This window comes from Sabethes cyaneus, chromosome 2, assembly GCF_943734655.1.
Source record: "Sabethes cyaneus chromosome 2, idSabCyanKW18_F2, whole genome shotgun sequence".
Taxonomy (NCBI): Eukaryota; Metazoa; Arthropoda; class Insecta; order Diptera; family Culicidae; genus Sabethes; species Sabethes cyaneus.
In genome coordinates this window covers 211,424,476-211,444,536 of record NC_071354.1, presented here as the reverse complement: position 1 = coordinate 211,444,536, position 20,061 = coordinate 211,424,476, and the positions used below count along the sequence as shown (strand labels likewise).

Genomic DNA, 20,061 nt, shown 5'->3' with positions numbered 1-20,061 from the left:
TAAAAGTTGTCTAGATTTTGATTTATTTCAAAAAACATTCTCCAACAAAACAATATCCTGTTGTAATCACTGTACAAAACTGAGTGGGATTGGTAAAACAATTATTTTTTTTCTTCTTGTCTTGGTAGTTTCTTACGTTTAGATTTTTCTTTAACACCGTCCGTTTTGTATTGATATTATTTTCATCGTCCGTTGATCATCCAACTTTCCAACTTGAGCCCAATAATTGTTTTTGTTTTTTTTTCTTTTGTGCGACATTCGCATTGCACTGCTGTCTGCTGACAATATATCCTTGTTTCCTTTCTTCTCGAGAGCGGTGGTGTTACACACAATAATGCAGTCACAAAACGTCTTCTTCGGGGAGGGTTTCTCTCTCCCGTTTTACCTTCATATGTTTTGTTTTAATTAGATTTCTAGATATTTGTTTAGGAATCATTGCAAGTTGGTTTGATTCAATGTACAATGTTTCGTTTCTTAGTGAGGAATAGTAGAGTCATGAGTACCCAAGGAATGCTGGAGGAGAGATTATTTTCAACAACGATTTAACTGCTTCGTTGATTCGGCTTTGCCAATGGAATCCCATCTTGGTTTCTGCAGTCAGAAATATATGATGATCGGGTAAATTGTTACTATTTACGATTGTTTAAAGGTAAAACTATTGTTTCGACTTTACAATGCTTATGTGTCAGTGGTTTTCAGTAGGTATGACATTATTCCTCGGTTTTATTAGCTTAGCGGTCGACTGAAGTGTATTTACCATTATTTCAATGAACGAATAACAGAGAGCAGTTTTATTTTCTTCTTTTTAATATTTCAGTTCATTCGATTTTTGCCTCCTGCTTCAATAGTGGGCGAAATCATTTCCTATCGGATTACATTTATTTCAGTAATTTGATTACCTATTGTTTTAAATTTTACATTTCATAACAAATACTAAACTATTTACAGCGTGTCTTGCAATTATGACCTAGTATTTCGTATCATTGATGATTCTTGATTTTGTCTGCACGGTTCCGTCGTGCATCGTGCATTTTCAAGGCTGGCAAGCCTTCGGTTGCTCCACGGTAGGATTAGCTTCCATTCGTTTTGGTTTTGGATGTGTGTGCGAAGATTTGTTTGTTTTTGGTAGGTTCGGGAAGAATTTTACAAGCCAGAATTATCGTGCACCACGCCGCCGGGTCCTATGATGCTGCCGGTTGGTGCTCCTGGACCACCCGCGGAAACCCGCTGCTTCAACAGGGTGGACGTGTCATGCTGACTGTTGGCCACGATCTGTCGAATGGTCGGTGCGTACGGTGGTCGTCATAGGCGTAATTCCGGCGGCTCCTTACATCAAACCTGCGTATGCGAGTTGGCGTGGATCGGATCGGGATCGGAGTGTGTCGACGGTGTGTAGTACTAGAAAGGATACTGAACATTAATATTGCAGTATGCCACGGAGCGATCGGGACCGTGTGGGAGAATACTTACACCAATACGACCGTTGTCGTATTCTCGGGTTGTCGGTGGCATCGTCAGTCTGTTTTTCGAATTCGAATTCGAACTCATGGTATCGGACAGGGGAATGCGGTTGGAAGCTCGGTTGGAACTTTTCATACAAAACTCCACCAGGGCTACGGCTAGGGCCACTAGCAGTCCTCCAATGAGAATGTAGAAGATTCCGGCCACATTACTCAGGGATAGTTCATTGCGTGAGGCGTCCTGCTTCTCACTGTGCTTGCATTCTGTTCGATCGTACCACCACTTGTTGACCAGTTTGGTGAGTTCTCCGTTCTCCTTGAGGGAAAGTACAGCCAGGTTGATTGGATCCCTGTGAATGAGGGAAACAAAAATTAGAACATTTTTATTTAAAACAAAATAAAAATATACTGCATTGCTTAGGGTTTGAAAAATCTAAAATGTTGAAGTAAAGCTTGATTTGCATTTTAATGTTGTTTTTATTGCTTGAAAAATATTATTTTTGTTTCCGGCTAGCTTCACGAACCAACTGGTTCGTTCCCTTAAAGTAAAACATACGGCGTCTCCATAAAATGTAAATTTATGTGGTCGCATGGTTATTATCAGTGGAACATTTGGTACTAAATTTCCTATTTTTCCTTACACCTTCCCACACACAACAGTTGACGATGTGAAAACTTACACGTAAGTGCTTTGTGACGTGATAATTCTCAACGTTGACACACATCACGAGGGCTTTTTTTCTGTCTTCATCAAGACCAAAGGGAAAAACTTTCTGCACGATTTTTTTTACGGAAAAGAAAAATATTCCTTTAATAGTGGCAGTATCTTTTATGGCACTTCCGAAAAGAAATCCGTTTGATCTGTTTGCCCTTTGCTATACTTTCGTAGGCCGTACACGAAAACACAATTGAATGTCACGTACTGGTGTAGAAAAGCGACCGGGCACGGTTCACTTCACCAACTGGGACATTTTTATCATCAACTTGTGTGTTTCTTCCCGTAGACACCCGCAGTGTTCGGCATCGGGATTATGTTGGTTCGCTTTTGCGTCTTCCAACCGACCGTCCACCGACGTCCTCATCGTCGGGCTATTCATTGTACGTACATACATCAGCAGTCAAAATTGTTGTGTACACTCATGTTTGCCTACTAAACTACTTGTCCACTGTTCCATACACTCCGATTTCGTGACGGAACAGTCAACAAAGCGGCATCCTCCTTCGTCGAAGTGTTGATGAGATTGCTGCAGTCTCACTCGGTTTGCGGGGATTTATTTTCTAGCAGGGAGAAGCCCGGACTGGGCTCATTCATCACTATTCTGTACGTGAATGTTGATGACAAGGACAATGAAATCAATTGTACATTGAGACTTTGACTTCTAAACTTTTGCCTTTTGAGAGCGAAATTGCAAAACGTGAAAGAAATCAGATTAAAATAAATTACTTTCCTCTAGTGTTGGCTGGTTCATTTGTCACAAAGTCTAAATTATTCCTGATGGTAAGCTAATCTGATTAGATTCTTACACACGATTCCACCGTTAGAGCCAATTGCATGTCGAGTACGTACGGGGTGGGTCATAGTTCATAATTTGTCATTTTCTGTTCATACACCGCCGCATTTATGGCAGGGGACCTTCCCTCCATTTACTGCGCGACGACGCTACGCTGCCGGTTGGTATTGGGCGTGCACGTGTGACGGATGACTTGAGGCAATGTGATTTGGCATGATGAATGTCGTTTGCGTTTTTGTTACCAACGACTGCCAAACCAGCTTTCAAGCAGCTTGATTTTTGTCTACTAGCTATAGCAGTTGAAGCCAGTTGCTAGAGCATGCAATAAACAAAGAACCATTAGTGAGGTCAAATCATACTGTGACGTTTGTTCGTTTTTTCGGACTAAAAACACATTAACAAGTTTTCGAAAACGCATTGCCGTTGCTATAATTTTAACAGTGATTAAATCGATTTTCAGATTATTCACTAAGACTCGTTTTACGACCAAAAAATCAAAAAATGCGAGCGTCACGAAAATTTGAATGATTTTGAAAGCTTATAGCTCTGCCAAATATGAATGGATTTCCATGGTTTAGGTACCCATCGACTCATAATAGGAGTAGCAACTATGTGGTTTCTACCATAATCTTCTTTTTCAATCAAAAATTAGTGAAAATTAACGGAAAGTTTCAAGGTCAAATATCCCCATATATTTTCTTAGTGACTGCTTTGCTTCACAGGTAGGGACGACAGTTAAATACACCATCTGTTTACTGTGATTTCTTCGATTACTTTATTTTCAGAAAAAATGACCGAGACCTCTCGTACCAACAGGTCGAAGATTCTTTACGACGTTCAGATTTATACTAACTTTATATTTGTGCCTGGGAAGCACGCCAGAAAAAGTGTTAAAGACCTCTCGTTCTAGCAAAATTTCTTAGGATCGCTTTAAACCTAGATTAATTTGATGTCCTGAATGAGAACAGTTATAAAAAAAGTGAGCGACTAACCCTATCTTTCACACGATTGTATCCACGTACTGCAAGAATTTTTTCAAAACTGATGACTGGGGTTGACGGAATATTCATGCATGTGACATGATGCACCAATTTTGAAAGTGAGGAAGAATTAGCGATTGTCTGATCTGAAAATAGGTTTCGAGCGTTTCATTTGTTGCTTTACAATTAATTGCATGCAATTGTATACATGCTTGCGATAGTATTGCTGTCAAGTGAAATAAATGATAAACAGAGTGTCAAAAAGAACTATTAATGTGTAGAGGACGTTAGCTAATTGATGATATTTTAACTGTTATAATTTTAGTTCGTTGTTCTTATATTAGTTGAAAGGTAATTATATTTCAAATCAACCTGTTACAATTAATGGTGCAATATATCAATTGTTTTCAAGGAAATTGTCGAATGTGCATCAGTGGTAAATTATATCCCGGATTATTTATTTATTTTTTCTGTTCAAGTATAAGCTGTGCATCCAATGACAAATATTTCATGTTTTGAGTATGCTAGTTAACATTTTTTCAAGCCAGGTACCTAAAGTTAACTAGGGTTACAAATCACACAAAAATTTTCAAAATGCGATATCATCGCCAATCACTAAAAAAAGCGTGACTTTAACCTGATTAAACTTTTTGTGGAACTATAAACTCTAAGAAACGGATGAAACAGATATACAGAGCACGGGCATTTGAGAAATTTAAACTTGTTTTCTAATATCAAATTTTTAGGAATGTTTCAGAGCATTTATTACAATACAGTAAACATTAAAAATTTGCTTGACAAAAATTTGCAAATTGTCAACTTTTGTCGGATTGAACCTACATTCGTAGTTCTACGTGTGCCTCTCGTTCGTGCCCCTAGGCACAGACCTTCATACGTTTTCAATTTTAAGAAGGAATATGTTTATGTGTAGCACCTTAAATTATGGCCGCCCCGGAGTCTACGGCCTTTTCCTGGTTCTCTCCTGATAGTTTCGGCTACTCTTTCAGCGCGTTTTACGCTCAAAAACCTAGCATTCGCTGTTCTATAGAGCTCCAGTTTGCAAACTAGAGGGGTCCAGCTGGATACGTAATCCGTAGAAACCCTGATTCGATACTGCAATTTGTCGTTTTACTTCGCGATTTATAGAGTAAGGAGGGGTAAAAGTGCGATTTAATGATTTATCGGTGCAGATTCCGAGTAAATTAACTACATTGGCGTGGATGGGTGACTACTTTGACAGCTTGAATCTAACGTTAAATTTGGTTGCTTACGAAGCATAGTTGCTGAGTTATATGCAAATGTTATTTTAGGGCGGTTTTGATGTAATTTTTCGTTATACGGCAATTACGATATCAACAGGAGGATATTACTTGTTGAAATTTTGTAGCAGCATTTTACATTCCTCATATATCTGTTTTGAAAATACGGTGAAAAGAATTTACAAAATATATTTCGCTTTTCCGTAATTTAATCTAATCCCGTCAAGCGCTTAGCGGGGTAAAAGTGTAATTCACGGACGGGGCAAAAGTGCGATTCATGGACGAGGCAAAAATGTATAGCTAATTATATACAACTTTAGGCACTATATTACAGATACTAGAAATGGAAGATCTGCAGAAAACTGTGTGCTCTACAGATGTTGGCCGGAGGACAACAATGTTTTTCCGCTGATAAAACAAAAAACAAACGTTTGGAAAAGTTTCGATCTGACGGAGGCTTCAATACACCAGCGCAAAATAGAAAAAGTGCAAATTGAGAATATTCCTCACCAAAATATACAGCAGATTGGAGATAATATGGTTTTGTTAGCTACTGTTGTGCTAATTTCATGAATTCGAGCTTCGCACTTTTGCCCCGCTAGTGGGGTAAAAGTGCAAATCAGCACTTGATCAGAAGAAAGAAGAATTTATTTTGCAAAACACTATTTCCGCAGACGATTTATAGTTGAATGTAAAGATATTGAGTTACTGTATCACTATAAAATATATTATGCTGTTGTCCTTCTTTATATCGCACGAAAATTGATGCCAACTTCAAACAACGCACTTATGCCCCGCCCTACTCTATCGTTGTCACAGGTCACGAGGGTATCATGGTATGCGAATTCCTAAACGATTTTAAATCGTACCTCATCCAGCTCCATCGTGTTACCAACACCATTTGAACACCCATATTCTCTGCCAGCAATCATGTACAGTTCATTTCGGCGGTGTTAATGGTAAGTCCCAATTTCGCTGCCCAACTTGAAATGCCTTAAGACCACTTTCACTACTTTACGGTTGATCCCTATGATATCGACGTCATCCACAAAACCAAGAAACAAGTGAGATTTCCTGATGATAGTCTCGTTACTTTCCAGCTTAATTAGTTTCGTCAGAAAACTATATTCTAGCATTATCTTCCGCAGCTCATTTCGTTTGACTGAAGCGTACGCTGCCTTAAAGTCCACAAACAGATAAAGAGTATACAAATTGTACTCCTAGAACTTGTCTAGTAACTGATGGAGGATAAACTTCCGGTCCGTTGTGGTGCAACCCTCACAAAAGCCAGCTTGGTATAGGCCGATGGAGAACTCCGCTAACGGTCTCTAATCTGGTGTCATTGGTGGTGAATCGCTACTTTGCGCTAGCGAGCACGTATTCCTCGTACTTGCGTTTTCTTAGACGGTGGGTTCTTTTTCCGTAGTTTTAATCTTTCTATACCATTCTCTGTTCCAACATATAGTCTGCTTGGTCTGCTTCTTTTCATCTGTAACTCTCTAGTATTCAGCACCAAACCAGCTGTTTCCAACAGCGCCTACCCTACTAGCACGGTTGTTACAAAGTTGTGGTAACCGTATTATGACTAATTTTAGTCGTAATCCGGTTGCTTCAACTAAATGGACCTAAAGTGTGCTACTTGTGTACCACCTCTCTCGCTATGATTTCAATGGCACCTTAGATGTTCCTCCACAGCCCAGTTGTAGTTTTTCCTGCTGTTATATGCTGTTCTGCGATTCGTTGAACAAAATTTCTGACGTATTTCTCCACCTACCGGCAACCGCTGCACAGTGGGTAGAATCGACCGAAAAAACGGAACTTTTTGTTGCCGCTATTGTTAAGCGGTAAAAAGTAACTTTTTTTATGTAAAAAACTACAAGGTATACAGCCCTAAAGGTTGTACGAAAGCGTGACGTAGGACTACATCAGATCAACAGATCAAAGACTAATGTAAACTGTATTTCTAACATATGTATGTTTATAAGAATCTGTGAGGGCCATTGTTTAAGTGAATGTTTAAAAGAGAAGAGCGAAATATTCAGATTCGATTCTTCATTTAATGCAATGGTGGCTATGGAAATACGTGGACGGGGGTTCATAAGTACAACGCCTACAACCTTTGAGATATAGAAATTTCTTTTAAAATTCACTTATGTGCATCATAAAGGTTGAAAAGGTAATGAATTATCCTCCTACCATAGGGGTGAGCGGTCTCAAAGCATCATAAAATAAATAAATTCAAAATAAATTCCAAAATTCCAAAAAACCCCACACGCCAAATTTGGTGCCATTTGCTTGATTAGTTCTAGAGTTATGACGAAATTTGAATTTCATTTGTATGGGATCTCCCCTTCTTAAAGAAAGCAAAGGTTCTAATTAACCATACAAAAAATCCCCCCTGTTGAAAGACGGATGGGTCTCATTATACCATAGAAAAACTACAAGGTATACATCCCTAAGGGTTGTACGAAAGGGTGACGTAGGACTATATCCGATGATCAAAGACTAATGTAAACTGCATTTCTGGCATATGTATGTTTAAAAGAATCTGTGAGTGCAATTATTTAAGTGAACGTTTAAAAGAGAAGAGCGAAATATTCAGATTCAATTCTTCATTGAATGCAATGGTGGCTTTGAAAATACGTGGACAGGGGTTCATAAGTACAACGCCTGAAAACCATAAAGATTTCTTTTAAAAACCACTTGTGTGCATCATAAAGGTTGAATGAAATAGTAATGAATGACCAGCCCACAGATTATTGAATTAAATATGATTATGCGTAGCTTGACATGTTTCAATCATCTTATTTTAATTCGCATTAAAGCCAATAGCAAATATGACGTGCTATTCGAATGTCCTTCTCTTTTGACATTAATGGCAACCGGCACGTAAGTTAGCGGCGTCGATTCTCTGTCTCGTGTTCCGAGAGGGTTTTACTAGTTTACTTTCACAGCTTACCGCTTGTTACATAGCAGAAAATATGACACATACGCAACAATTTCAGTTTTATTTGTATGAGAGTCCTTATCTTCCTACCATCATAAAAGGTAGGGGTCTCAAACCATCGTAAACAAAATCCTGCCGCCAAAAACCCTCACATGCCAAATTTGGTTCCATTTGCATGATTTTTTTTCCTGTGTGGACTCATCACTGCGACCAGTATAGTTGATCTATTGTGATATCGCCCGGGTGTTTGCTGTATGACCCGCACTGCATTTCTTTTTGCTATAATCGCTATTGAATGAGCGATATGCTTATTAAATTTTATGCGTGCTTGTGTGTATTGGGGTTTACCCTTCCTTCAAAGCTTGATCTACTTTATCCACTTATTCCTCACTGCCAGTACTATCCCATATTATAGCCGTCCCTGGCGAGGACTCATTCGTTCTACTGACCAGTACACTTAACTATAGGAGGGACTTTTGCACTTTCAGGAGGCTTCAGTGGGTAAATTTAGAATTCAGCATGAAGGAAGGGTAAATTAGTTCTAGAGTTATGAGGAAATTTTTGTTTCATTTGTATGGGAGCCCCCCTCTTAGAAGGGGAAGGAGTCTCAGTACACCATAGAAAAAATTCTTACCTCCAAAAACACTCACATGCCGAATTTTGTGCCTTTTGCTTGTATGGGAACCCTCCCTCCTAAAGAGGGGAGGGGTCTCAATTCACCATAGAGAAAATTCTTACCTAGAAAAAAATCCATCCTTCTAAAACCCCCATATGCCAAAATTGGTTCAATTTGCTTGATTAGTTCTCAAGTTTTAAGGAAATTTGTGTTTCATTTGTATAGGAGCCCCCCGTCTTACGCCCTCTATAAAATTGCTTTCTTACCCCCTCCATAAAATTGGTAGTCATTTTATCTATCCAACGAGATATAAAATATTTAGTATCGTTCAGTAGTTTAGTAGTTATTAGCATTTGAAATCTTTCATTTAAACGTTACACTTCTATTTTCGTTTTCACAAAGTGCTACCCAGTCCCAGTATAGTAAACAAAGACGTAGTTCTACGTCAAAATCACGAGAAATCGATTGGTGATGGTCTTATAGCGCGGAAATGACGAGAAGTAGCCCATTGTACCCCATTCACCCTCATTTTCCAATAGTATTGAAACCATCATGAGTTTATCCATGAGATTCTTTTTATTCTCTCTAGTTTGAGATTCTATGATAAGGAAAGAAGAAGAATTTTAGAAAAAAGGTATATGAACAATTTTGACGTTGGACTACGTCTTTGTTTACTATACTGGGACGGGGTAGCACTTTGTGAAAACGAAAATAGAAGGTAACGTTTGAATAAAAGATTTCAAATGCTAATAACTACTAAACTACTGATCGAAACTGAACAATTTATATGTCGTTGGATAGATAAAATGATCAGCAATTCCATGAAGGGGGTAAGAGAACAATTTTATGGAGGGCGTAAGAGCAGGGGCTAATGAAACACAAATTTCCTCAAAACTCGAAAACTAATCAAGCAAGTGGAACCAAATTTGGCATTGGAGGTTTTTTGAAGGTAGGATTTTTTTCTATGCTGTACTGAGACCCTTCCACTTCTAAGAGGGGGGGCTCCCATGCAAATGAAATTTATTTATTTTTATTTATTTATTATTGAGAACTTTATCCGACAGGAATGTCTTAATGAATATATTCATGATTGGGAAAAGCCATTCATTGAAATGCATACACAGCAGTTTTCAAGCCGGCATAAAAACCCAATATCTTTTCGTCTGGAGAAACAAAGGTCAATACAGAACACTAAACACAAAGTTACAAATATCGAACATAAACAAAAACTACCGAAAATCAAAAAATTAAAAGTTCAAATCAGCCTGGTTATACGCTAGAGCCAGTCGACGAACTGGTTCATGCTGGCTATAATTTGTGCGGTGCGCGTTCAACCGAAGAAGCTGTTGATGGCGTTGTGGGCGACGAGGGCAATAAAGTTGAAGCATCGACAGGATGGTTGGACAATCATAGCTACCGCAGAGGATTTTTTGAGCAGTTCGAGCCATGATATCTTTACGTCGCCTTTCGAGGGGTGTAATTCCTATTAGGAGGCACAGGTCCGTATAGCGCGGTAGGTTGTCAGAATTTCTCCATGGTAGTGTACGGCAAATACAAATTTCTTCATAAATCTCGAACTAATACAAATCGAACCAAATTTGGCATATGGGAGTTTCAAAGGGCAAAATTTTTTCTACGATGAATTGAAACCCCTCTCCGCTTTAGGAAGGGGGGTTCCCATACAAATAATATACAAATTTCCTCATTACTCTAAAACTAATTAAGCAAAAGGAACCAAATTTGGCAAGTAGGGGTTTTTGGAAGTAAGAATTTTTTCTATGGTGTACTGAGACCCCTTCCCTGTCTAAGAGGGGGGGCTTCCATACAAATAAAACATAAATTTCCTCAAAGCTCGAGAATTAATTAAGCAAATGGAATCAAATTTGGTATGTGGAGGTTTTGGAGGCAAGAATTTTTTCTATAATGAATTAGGACCTTTGCCTTTTTTATGAAGGGGGGATCCCAGACAAATGAAGTACAAGTTTCCTCATAACACGAGATCTAATCAGGCAAATGAAACCAAATTTAGCATGTGATGGTATTTGGAGGCATGAATTTATTTTATGTTGGTTTGAGTCCCCTCACCCCTGTGCCCAGTGGTCCAAACAGCGAAATACGTGATCATGTGATATTGCGCCGAAACGTAAAGTTTTTCGCATGTAGTGTCTTTAGGAACATTTCTTGGTATAACAAGCCCCTTCTTGTGAGAGAAATCTTTGGGTGATTAATTCCCTTAAACGTCAGATACGAGATTCAAGTTTGGTACTTTTGCCAAAGTTGTAGTAAATATGAATACACACAACTTTGTTAAAGACACCATACTTGTATCTCTTCATGGAAATTATCTATGAAGCGTTATTCGTGGACAAACCCTTTTAAAAAGATTTTAAACCCTAACTTATTCTGGTCAATGTTTACGTGTTCATAGTGTTCTAGAAAGTTGTTTGTTTTGCTAAATTCAACGTTTCTGTAGAACATTATTATATGTTATTTTCTAAAGTTCCGGAAATTTTGAGCTTTTTTGGTGAAAAATAGTACTTCTTTGAGCTTAAATATTTCCCAAAGTGGCAAATGGTGGCAGATCAAACAACTACTACCTAAAAGTACAACAAAAAACCTGTAAAAGCATGTGTCAATTGACTGTATCTGTTTGTATCCTCAAAAGTTATAGTTGTTTTAAAAATCCATCTCAGTCATGTTTACAGAACAATTAAACTGTACTTCGGATGCAATAAACGCCATTTTGGTTACGTTGACCATCTCTTTGTAACAAGTTAAGCTACCAGTAATTTCTTCGCCTATTTTCGAGTCGAAAATGGATGTAGACTTAAAATTATTTGACGCATTGGAAATCGTAGGTCAATCACTTGCAATCGTCAAATACGACAGAATGTAAACTTGTATGGTTTTCACTAAGCTCTATTTACGATCCTGAATTTATTAAAAGTCAACGACGATAATTTTCGTACATTGATATACGAGTTGGTGTTTGCTGAGTAATTGAATGCATGTAAACCAAGAGAATTGTCCAATAAAATGTCAAAAAAAAAAACATTCTTTGGAAATTATAAAAAATTGAGAGTGTGTTTATGTTCAAAATGTATCCTTAGAATTACAGTTTAGTATGAACGTTAATCTCTTCGTGATTCAAAATTGCGTTCTGATCGTTTGAGACAATTTTATTTGGTTGCAGCGATGAACCGCAGGAATTTTTAGCCGAGGTGATTGCCTAATAGTCTACTGTTTTTGACAAAGTTTTAATAACAAATTTATGGGTGCAGACAAAATGTTCTTTCGAAGAAACGCTATTCAAGACCGTTTTAATTCAAATGAAGGATTTCTAGACCTAGCTTATTCCTACGTCTCCAATCAACCGTAGTTATAAAAAATACTTTTGCAATAAAGCTTCCTAAATTTGCGATAAACTAGCAGCAAAAAGCTTTATTTTCCTACTATTTTATATTTCCCGGAAAACTCCAACAGAGTAACCATGCAGCCTAAAGCTTCATGGCCGCAAGCTTTTCAAATTCATGCATCGTTTTTCCGCTAGGTGCAGCACACACAACACAGAAGAAACCAGAAAAAGCTTCTCCCTTCAGTAAGGGAAGGGAGAAAACAACCACCCACCAGCACTACTACCAGCACCCACTTGACATCAAACTGAGCTGGCAGTCAAATTAAACCAGCCGAGTGCGAGAACTGCTAAGAGCGGCACACTACGGCACTTACCTTAGCGGTGATCCCAAAGGTGTGGCGATACCGAATCCTTTGGCGTCGAGATTGCGGCCCACTTTCATCGTGTCGCAGGGCTCCCGCTCGTTGGTGTAGTCGTTCTTGGGTGACTCGATGAGCAGTGCATATTTGCCCTTGGACGTTCGCACCCGGCGGATGCCTTCGTCGTACGTTTTAACGAACACGTGTTTCCGCGAGTTCATGTACTCCCACATGCGGCTGTAGAGGGAAATTTGCGATTTCTGTAACGAAGATGGGGTTACAATGTTTAGTTAGTGGCGGAAAATTATGCTGTTTGTAGCACTCGTGCTAATTTATGGCCAATTAAAATTATCGAAATGACAGGAAATGTGACACGTTACCCGGAAGAAGTCCCAGGTGGAACCGTGGATGAGCGTGCCGTACTGGACTTCGGTTTGCGAGGCCAAGTCTTCCGGTGAGTTGATTGGCGTGACCATTCGTTCCACGGTGAGGAACGCCGCCAGGTTGGCAGTGTAGGACGATATGAGGATGAGCGTGAAGAACCACCAAACCGAACCGACGATCCGGCCCGAGATCGAGCGTGGCGAAATGTCGCAGCCCTGCTGCATGAAGGCGCCCAGGGCGAACCAAAACGAGTTTAGAATGCTAAACTCATTCACCGTAGCCTGGGGGACAGCATCCGGCTGGTCGCCTGCAAGTAGGCCAAACGCGTTTCCTTTGTCTAGGTTAATGGGGGAATGAAAAGAGCTACAGATCGAATTAGATGCTCGAAAATTAATTACCGTTATAATTAACTAGCCGCCACTCGAACGGTGAAAAGCGTGACACTATGTACAGGACAATGCTGACGCCGACGTAGCTGAACAGGACGCAGATCTGTTGTGGCCTCCGGGCCGGTGGGGGAGTGTGTGTGTTGTTTATGATGGAACACGGTTGCAGAATTGGACGGCACCCGAAGGCGAGAAAGATATGAAAGGAGAAAATATCATCAATTGTGCTGTTTGCTAGGGCCGCACATTGGTTTTGTGCATGGTGTGCACAGTGGGATTGTCTTGTGACCAAACGGAAAAAAGGGTTTTTAATGTTTTTCGATTGTACTTAAATTAAAGTCAAAATTTAAATCACACTGTGCACAGCGAAATGAAAGGGTAATAAGATACGTTGGCCGGCGGCAGGTAATTTAATGCTAGGTTGGCTCTTACCCAAATCTCTTTCGACAGCGGATTGAGGAAGCTAAACACACCAGGTTTCTGCTTAACCGGCCGCTTGATCATAATGGAAATACCGAGTGACATGAACGGCTTACTGAAGTCGATAACGCGCTCCCGCTCGGAGGTAATTGTCATCGATGCGATTGCGATGTCCGCCTCCTTTCGGACTAATTCGCCGACCATGCCGTCCCAGCCGCCCTTTACGTCCGGATTCTCGGCGCCATACTGACCGTCCTTGACGATGCGCAGTTCGTCTGTGTCGGTGCGTGTGTACCGATATGAGTCCATTCACACGGTGGCCGGTAGTTCGTTGGTTCGGATCGGATGCAGTTGCCGGGCGTTGCCGTGGAGGTAAAATGAAAAATAAAATTTAATTTATGGGTTTCACCGTTTGCCAATAAAGGTTCACCAGTACCGGTAGCAACTTAGAATATGGCTGTGGAGACCGTGCGTGGGAATATGATTTTCTATATTGCCTCAAATGGCTATTATTTATGAATAACAACCATCAGAGGTTGTTATTCATGCAGAAACCTAAATTATCTATATTAAATGATACTGTTCCATAAACGAAATGTTAGGTTAAAACCCCACACTCGTACCGTTGAAAAGTGATTGCTTATGCCCTTTGGCTTCTCCGAAATGATTATTGATAAACTCCCAACAACAGTAAATGATAAAATACGATCTTCATCGTCTGGTGCGGCATAGAAATTAAGTTGGTCTCGCCAAACCATTCCAGAGCATTGCAAACATATTTTTTTTGTGTGGACAGTGCTTACAGGACAAAGCAATTGCAAAGTAAAACAAAGCCGCAAAAATGCAGTGCCAGAGGGCATCACATTCCAAAACTCTCCCGAAAAGTATAAATAACAATAAACACACTAAAGACCCATTTATCACTGCCGGTTTTTCCTAGCACGGTACCCACAATTGCACCGAGCACATCCCCGAAGCCTAGGAGGTGCCCCACGTTCTTTCTGCGTACACATACATCCACATGTGGCTAGACGAGTGTTGCAATGGTGATACTTACAGTTGATGCCAAGTTTTTTCGCCACTAAATCAGCCAGATCCTTGCAGTAGCCCTCGAAGCGATCGTTGCCCTCCAGCGTTTCGCCCGGTTCGGGCTGGCGCAGCATGATGTACGGTTCCTCGATGATGGTCGTTACGATGTAGGTCTTGTTCTTCTCGTAGTTCATGTCCGTTTTCAGCCGGGTGTACTTGGCCACCACCGGTGTCAGGCCGTTCTCGTCGGACCATTCGGCCACTTTGACCATGGCGCTGTTCACCGTCATCTCGACTACGTGCAGTGTGTAGTTCTGTCGTTTGCCATCTTCATTAAATCTTACGTCTCCCGTGAGGCCGGAAATCTCCACCTGTACGGGACCGGACCGAACCGGACCGGAAAACAAGGAGAGAAAGAGAGACAATGTAGTGCACCGGGCGAGATAAGGTCTGATGGTGTCTATGGCATAAATAACACAAATGCGCTGCGGACATCGGACAGTTCGTTTATCATCCGTGTATATCGATGCAGCTGGTATCATAAATATGCTAACGCCAGGGAATTTAGTGCATTTTCGGGGATGCTCACTGCAGAGTAAATTTTGGGAAATTACTCTTGATTGGATGTATAAACGCTTTTGGCGTACACAAAGTGTTGTTGTGTTGCATTTTAAATTATATTATTGTTAAGTTTGAACGATGATTTTGGAAAACATCACCTGGCATAGGCATCGGATTTATTTAGGCTGCTAACGTTTGCGGTGATTGTGTACAATCATTAATCTTTCACACGCAGTTTTGTTACTGGAAACCCGTTCAAAATCACGATTTTTTTTTCAGAAATCTAATAGGTGGAACTATATTTTGCGCACTCAAAGGATTGGGGGCCTACGGCTGGTTGACTACCAGGTATCAATCATCGCATTTCATTCGAAGCCTTGACTGTTTAACCCGAGCATCGGGCGAGAGTGGTGTGAACGCTAACCATTACATCGGAATTGACATAAAACTCTGTTATACCTCATAGAAAGTTTTTAAAATATTTTTTGTTTTTTTCATCGATATTTTATCAATTACTGGTGAAAATTTCACGATAGGTGCTTTTGTTTGTTCATGAGTTATACCGAAAAACCGATGAATTATGAAGGCACATGACCGGCAAACAGAAATTAAAGAAATTGACAGAAACAGATAATTTCCGAAGTAAGTAACTGCTATTATGAAGAATATTAGAATTCAACACCGAAATCATTTTTCTGAGAGGCCATATTGCCATTCTCTTGCATTTTTTGGTCGCCGAACAACAATTCATTAAAACAAACTGTGAGTTACAGAAATTATCAATCAATCGAAATAAAATGTATAAATATAACTGGTTTTCAAAAATTGCATAACTATGATGGCGCGTTAATTTTAGCAATATATCATTCCAATATACATAATAAAATTTATTGCGCATATGCTGCACAACTACGGAAACTGCTGAAACTTACACAGGTATACCTCGATAATACGTATACCTTTGCTTCGTTTAACGTACGTATTATCGACATGTACGTACAATCGAATTTTAGGTTTTGTTGTATTATGCTTAATATTGCATGAAATTGGCAAACTTCCATACACTATTTAATAAATAAATATTTTAGTGATGTTGACTTAGTATAGAAGTTTTTTTTAATTTTTTTAATCAATGGTCTTGCCCTTTGAAGAGCTTAGAATAAAGCAAGTAAAGTGTTGCTGGAAAATGTACGTATTATCAAGGGTACGTACTATCGAGGTAAACCTGTTATTCTGTATTCCTTCGAATATTTCTTATTATATTCGTGTATTCTTTCGGACATTTTATTATTGTCGCTGTAAATCAAATTGATCAGGATGATCTAACAGTAAAGCTTTGCAATTTTCAATTTAACCCCTCTAAGGTCTACATCATTTTTAGCACCGCAAAATTCCGGTTCCGTGCCCGGGGAGGATTTCTTTTCTGATTTAAGCACTGAACGGATTTCGGAGAAACTTGTCCGGGACCTGGAATCGACCACATGGCCTCTGAGAGACATGAGATGATCACCAATCGCTATTTTGTCGAATGCTGATGTTTTTTGATATGCAACACGACATGCTTTACTGATGCTGAAACGTCCCTTTACGGGAACCGGTTCCAGATTTATAGTGTCCCCTCGGATACGGATGGCACGCACTTTGGCTCATAACTGCGGCAAAGTAACTGATATGTTCACAGTCGATTATATGTTTACAAAAATCAACAGATTTCAAACAAATTTCAAACATTTGGCAACTTTATCTAAAAAAGCCATGTCTCGGTCCCCCAAGGAACTCCGGAATGACTCCTGGAACATATGACATATGGCCATTATCTATAGATGAAAATTATGAAAATAGAAAATATTTTCGGCAAAATTCCCAAATTTGGTGAAAAAATATTGAAAGATAAAAAAGTTATGGCCATTTTAGTGAATTTTGTGGTGCTAAAGATGATGTAGACCTTAGAGGGGTTAATAAAGCTGTCTGCGTGATTTACACAGCAAGTTTTGTGCTACAGAGCTTTGTCGAACAAAGCGAAAAGCTTCAATAGATTAAGGATATTGCCATCAAACAGAGAATAGCATTATTGTTTTTATTACAGCTTTCAATAGAGCGTAATAAAGTTACTTGTGCTGATGGCCTGACTCTTCAAGAGGTTATGGAAATTGGTCGGAAGGAAGTTTTATAGCGGCCATCAGAAAGTTCTAGTGGAGCCCACAGTTTTATTTGCGGTTTTATGAAATTGGTCATGAAAACTACTAGAGGAACGTAATAAAACTTAAATTGCTGCTTGAGTTATGACGTCTTTCGGGAAGGTCGGTCATAAAATATAAAAATGTGAGCATCACAAAGGTGGTAAAACTTTGAGTAATAGTAACCCAGCGATTTTTTCACCAATCGTTCGGAATATCTTCTGGGCGTTGAATTCAGTAAAGAAATCTGTTGATTTTAAAGTATTTGCTATTGAAAATAGGCGAAATGCCACGCCAGCTCGACATTTTCAGTACTTTTACTAAAAACATGAGGCGTTTCAGTAGAAAATATATCAATTTTCAGTGTCAGTGCATTTGCAAACAAACATGATTTTGATGTAGAGTAAATTGATCATTTTCTTTTGGAAAGGAAGGCAGTGTCTGGTGCTAAGAATGGTTAAATGAATGAAGGTGGGACTCGCACCCACGCTCTTTCGGTTGGTACCCGAATGTTTTACACACTAAACTACTTGGGATTGGGTTTACTATTGGGATTGGGAATGGGATTGCGATTGGGATTGGGATTGGGATTGGGATTGGGATTGGGATTGGGATTGGGATTGGGATTGGGATTGGGATTGGGATTGGGATTGGGATTGGGATTGTGATTGGGATTGGGATTGGGATTGGGATTGGGATTGGGATTGGGATTGGGATTGGGATTGGGATTGGGATTGGGATTGGGATTGGGATTGGGATTGGGATTGGGATTGGGATTGGGATTGGGATTGGGATTGGGATTGGGATTGGGATTGGGATTGGGATTGGGATTGGGATTGGGATTGGGATTGGGATTGGGATTGGGATTGGGATTGGGATTGGGATTGGGATTGGGATTGGGATTGGGATTGGGATTGGGATTGGGATTGGGATTGGTATTGGTATTGGGATTGGGATTGGGATTGGGATTGGGATTGGGATTGGGATTGGGATTGGGATTGGGATTGGGATTGGGATTGGGATTGGGATTGGGATTGGGATTGGGATTGGGATTGGGATTGGGATTGGGATTGGGATTGGGATTGGGATTGGGATTGGGATTGGGATTGGGATTGGGATTGGGATTGGGATTGGGATTGGGATTGGGATTGGGATTGGGATTGGGATTGGGATTGGGATTGGGATTGGGATTGGGATTGGGATTGGGATTGGGATTGGGATTGGGATTGGGATTGGGATTGGAATTTGGATTGGGAAATGGGGTTGAGATTGGGATTGGGATTGGGATTGGGATTGGGATTGGAAGATTGGTTTTGAATTTGGATAGAGATTAAATGGACTGAGAAGGCATAAATCAATTCAGCGCACACAAGTTTGTTTCACTTTCAACAAATGATGAAAATTGCTTTGAGAGTACGTTGCTTCTCTCTGAGAGAGCATGTAAATGGTGATGGTTGTGTGAGTTGCATCAGTGATCGTATCGTGAGCAGCAGAGTATCGTTAACAACAATTTGATTTGTGGCCATGACTGTCCATATGTATGAATCAAATTTTGAAAATTATACAAAGTTATAGCGAAAGGACAACATAAAGTCCTCCAAGAAACATCGGAATAACTCGAGGAAGGTTGACATATTATCGCAGTCTTTAGGAATTATATAACCAGAAAAGCTTTGGAAAAGTTACTAAATTTGTTGGAAAAAATGATAACAATGAAAAGAATTATGAAGTTTACGATGCATACCAATGACGTAGACTTTGGAGGCGTTAAGGCTGGATGCGTGGCGACGGTAAGTTAAAAGATAAAAGTGAGCTGAAATTAAAAGTTAGAATACTAACAAACACTTAAGCCACATTGTGCCCTAAAATAGTAATATTTAATCAATCCTTTATATAATATCTTTATTTCCTCTAATCTCGATTAAACTTTGCATTACAACAATGATCGAAAGTGATTCTAATTTTTACTTAATTCAATTAAATCTTGTGCGATTTCAATAAATTTTGCATCAATTCTGTTTTATTTATAGCACACTCACACTTGTTGTTGGTTCGATTTGATCTCAATCAAGAGTAGACCCGCAGAATATTTAATTTCCGCGTGAAAGAGCACAAAAAGGCTGTTCTAAATAAACAAAATAATGATTCCAACGTGGCAGTAGACACAATAAACTTTCAATACGAAATCGACTGCGGTAGGCCAAAATGGTTAAAGGAATCGGAATAGCTGTGCACTTAAATGCACAGGAGAGTCATTTGATAGAATTATATTAGAAATTTTACTCTTGTTAGAATTGTTCCAAAGTTATAAAAGAGACACCTACCGGAAACATGTAAAATAATTATGAATTTAGAATTTAGAAGCGAAATGTAATTATAAATCGAAATTGGATTATAAATCGGCTTTCCGTTGGCACGATAATACCAGCATACATCACACTGGTTATTCTCATGACTCCTTCGAATAGATGCTGTAATAATAGATAAAAAGTAAAACCTAGCTGACGCTTGCAATAAATAATTTGATGAAAAATCCTTTCGATTTCCAATCAAATAAAACCTCATTGAAGTCGGTGATTTTTCCCATGTCTTTCACCCCGATCAAATTCATCTCTTC

The 20,061-nt window shown here is 39.5% G+C and overlaps 1 protein-coding gene across 1 annotated transcript in view; it reads right to left on the bottom strand.

Moving 5' to 3' along the window:
* Positions 1-1,332: 1,332 nt before the first annotated feature.
* Positions 1,333-20,061, bottom strand: part of LOC128738853 (glutamate receptor 1-like) — a 136,201-nt gene continuing 117,472 nt past the window's right edge. The window contains exons 5-11 of the mRNA XM_053834297.1: positions 14,735-15,077; positions 13,690-13,952; positions 13,270-13,363; positions 12,868-13,178; positions 12,503-12,747; positions 1,471-1,810; positions 1,333-1,398 (exon numbers count right to left, since the gene is read on the bottom strand). Of these exons, the coding sequence (XP_053690272.1) occupies positions 1,333-1,398; positions 1,471-1,810; positions 12,503-12,747; positions 12,868-13,178; positions 13,270-13,363; positions 13,690-13,952; positions 14,735-15,077 (1,662 nt within the window). The remainder of the gene's footprint in view (positions 1,399-1,470; positions 1,811-12,502; positions 12,748-12,867; positions 13,179-13,269; positions 13,364-13,689; positions 13,953-14,734; positions 15,078-20,061) is intronic.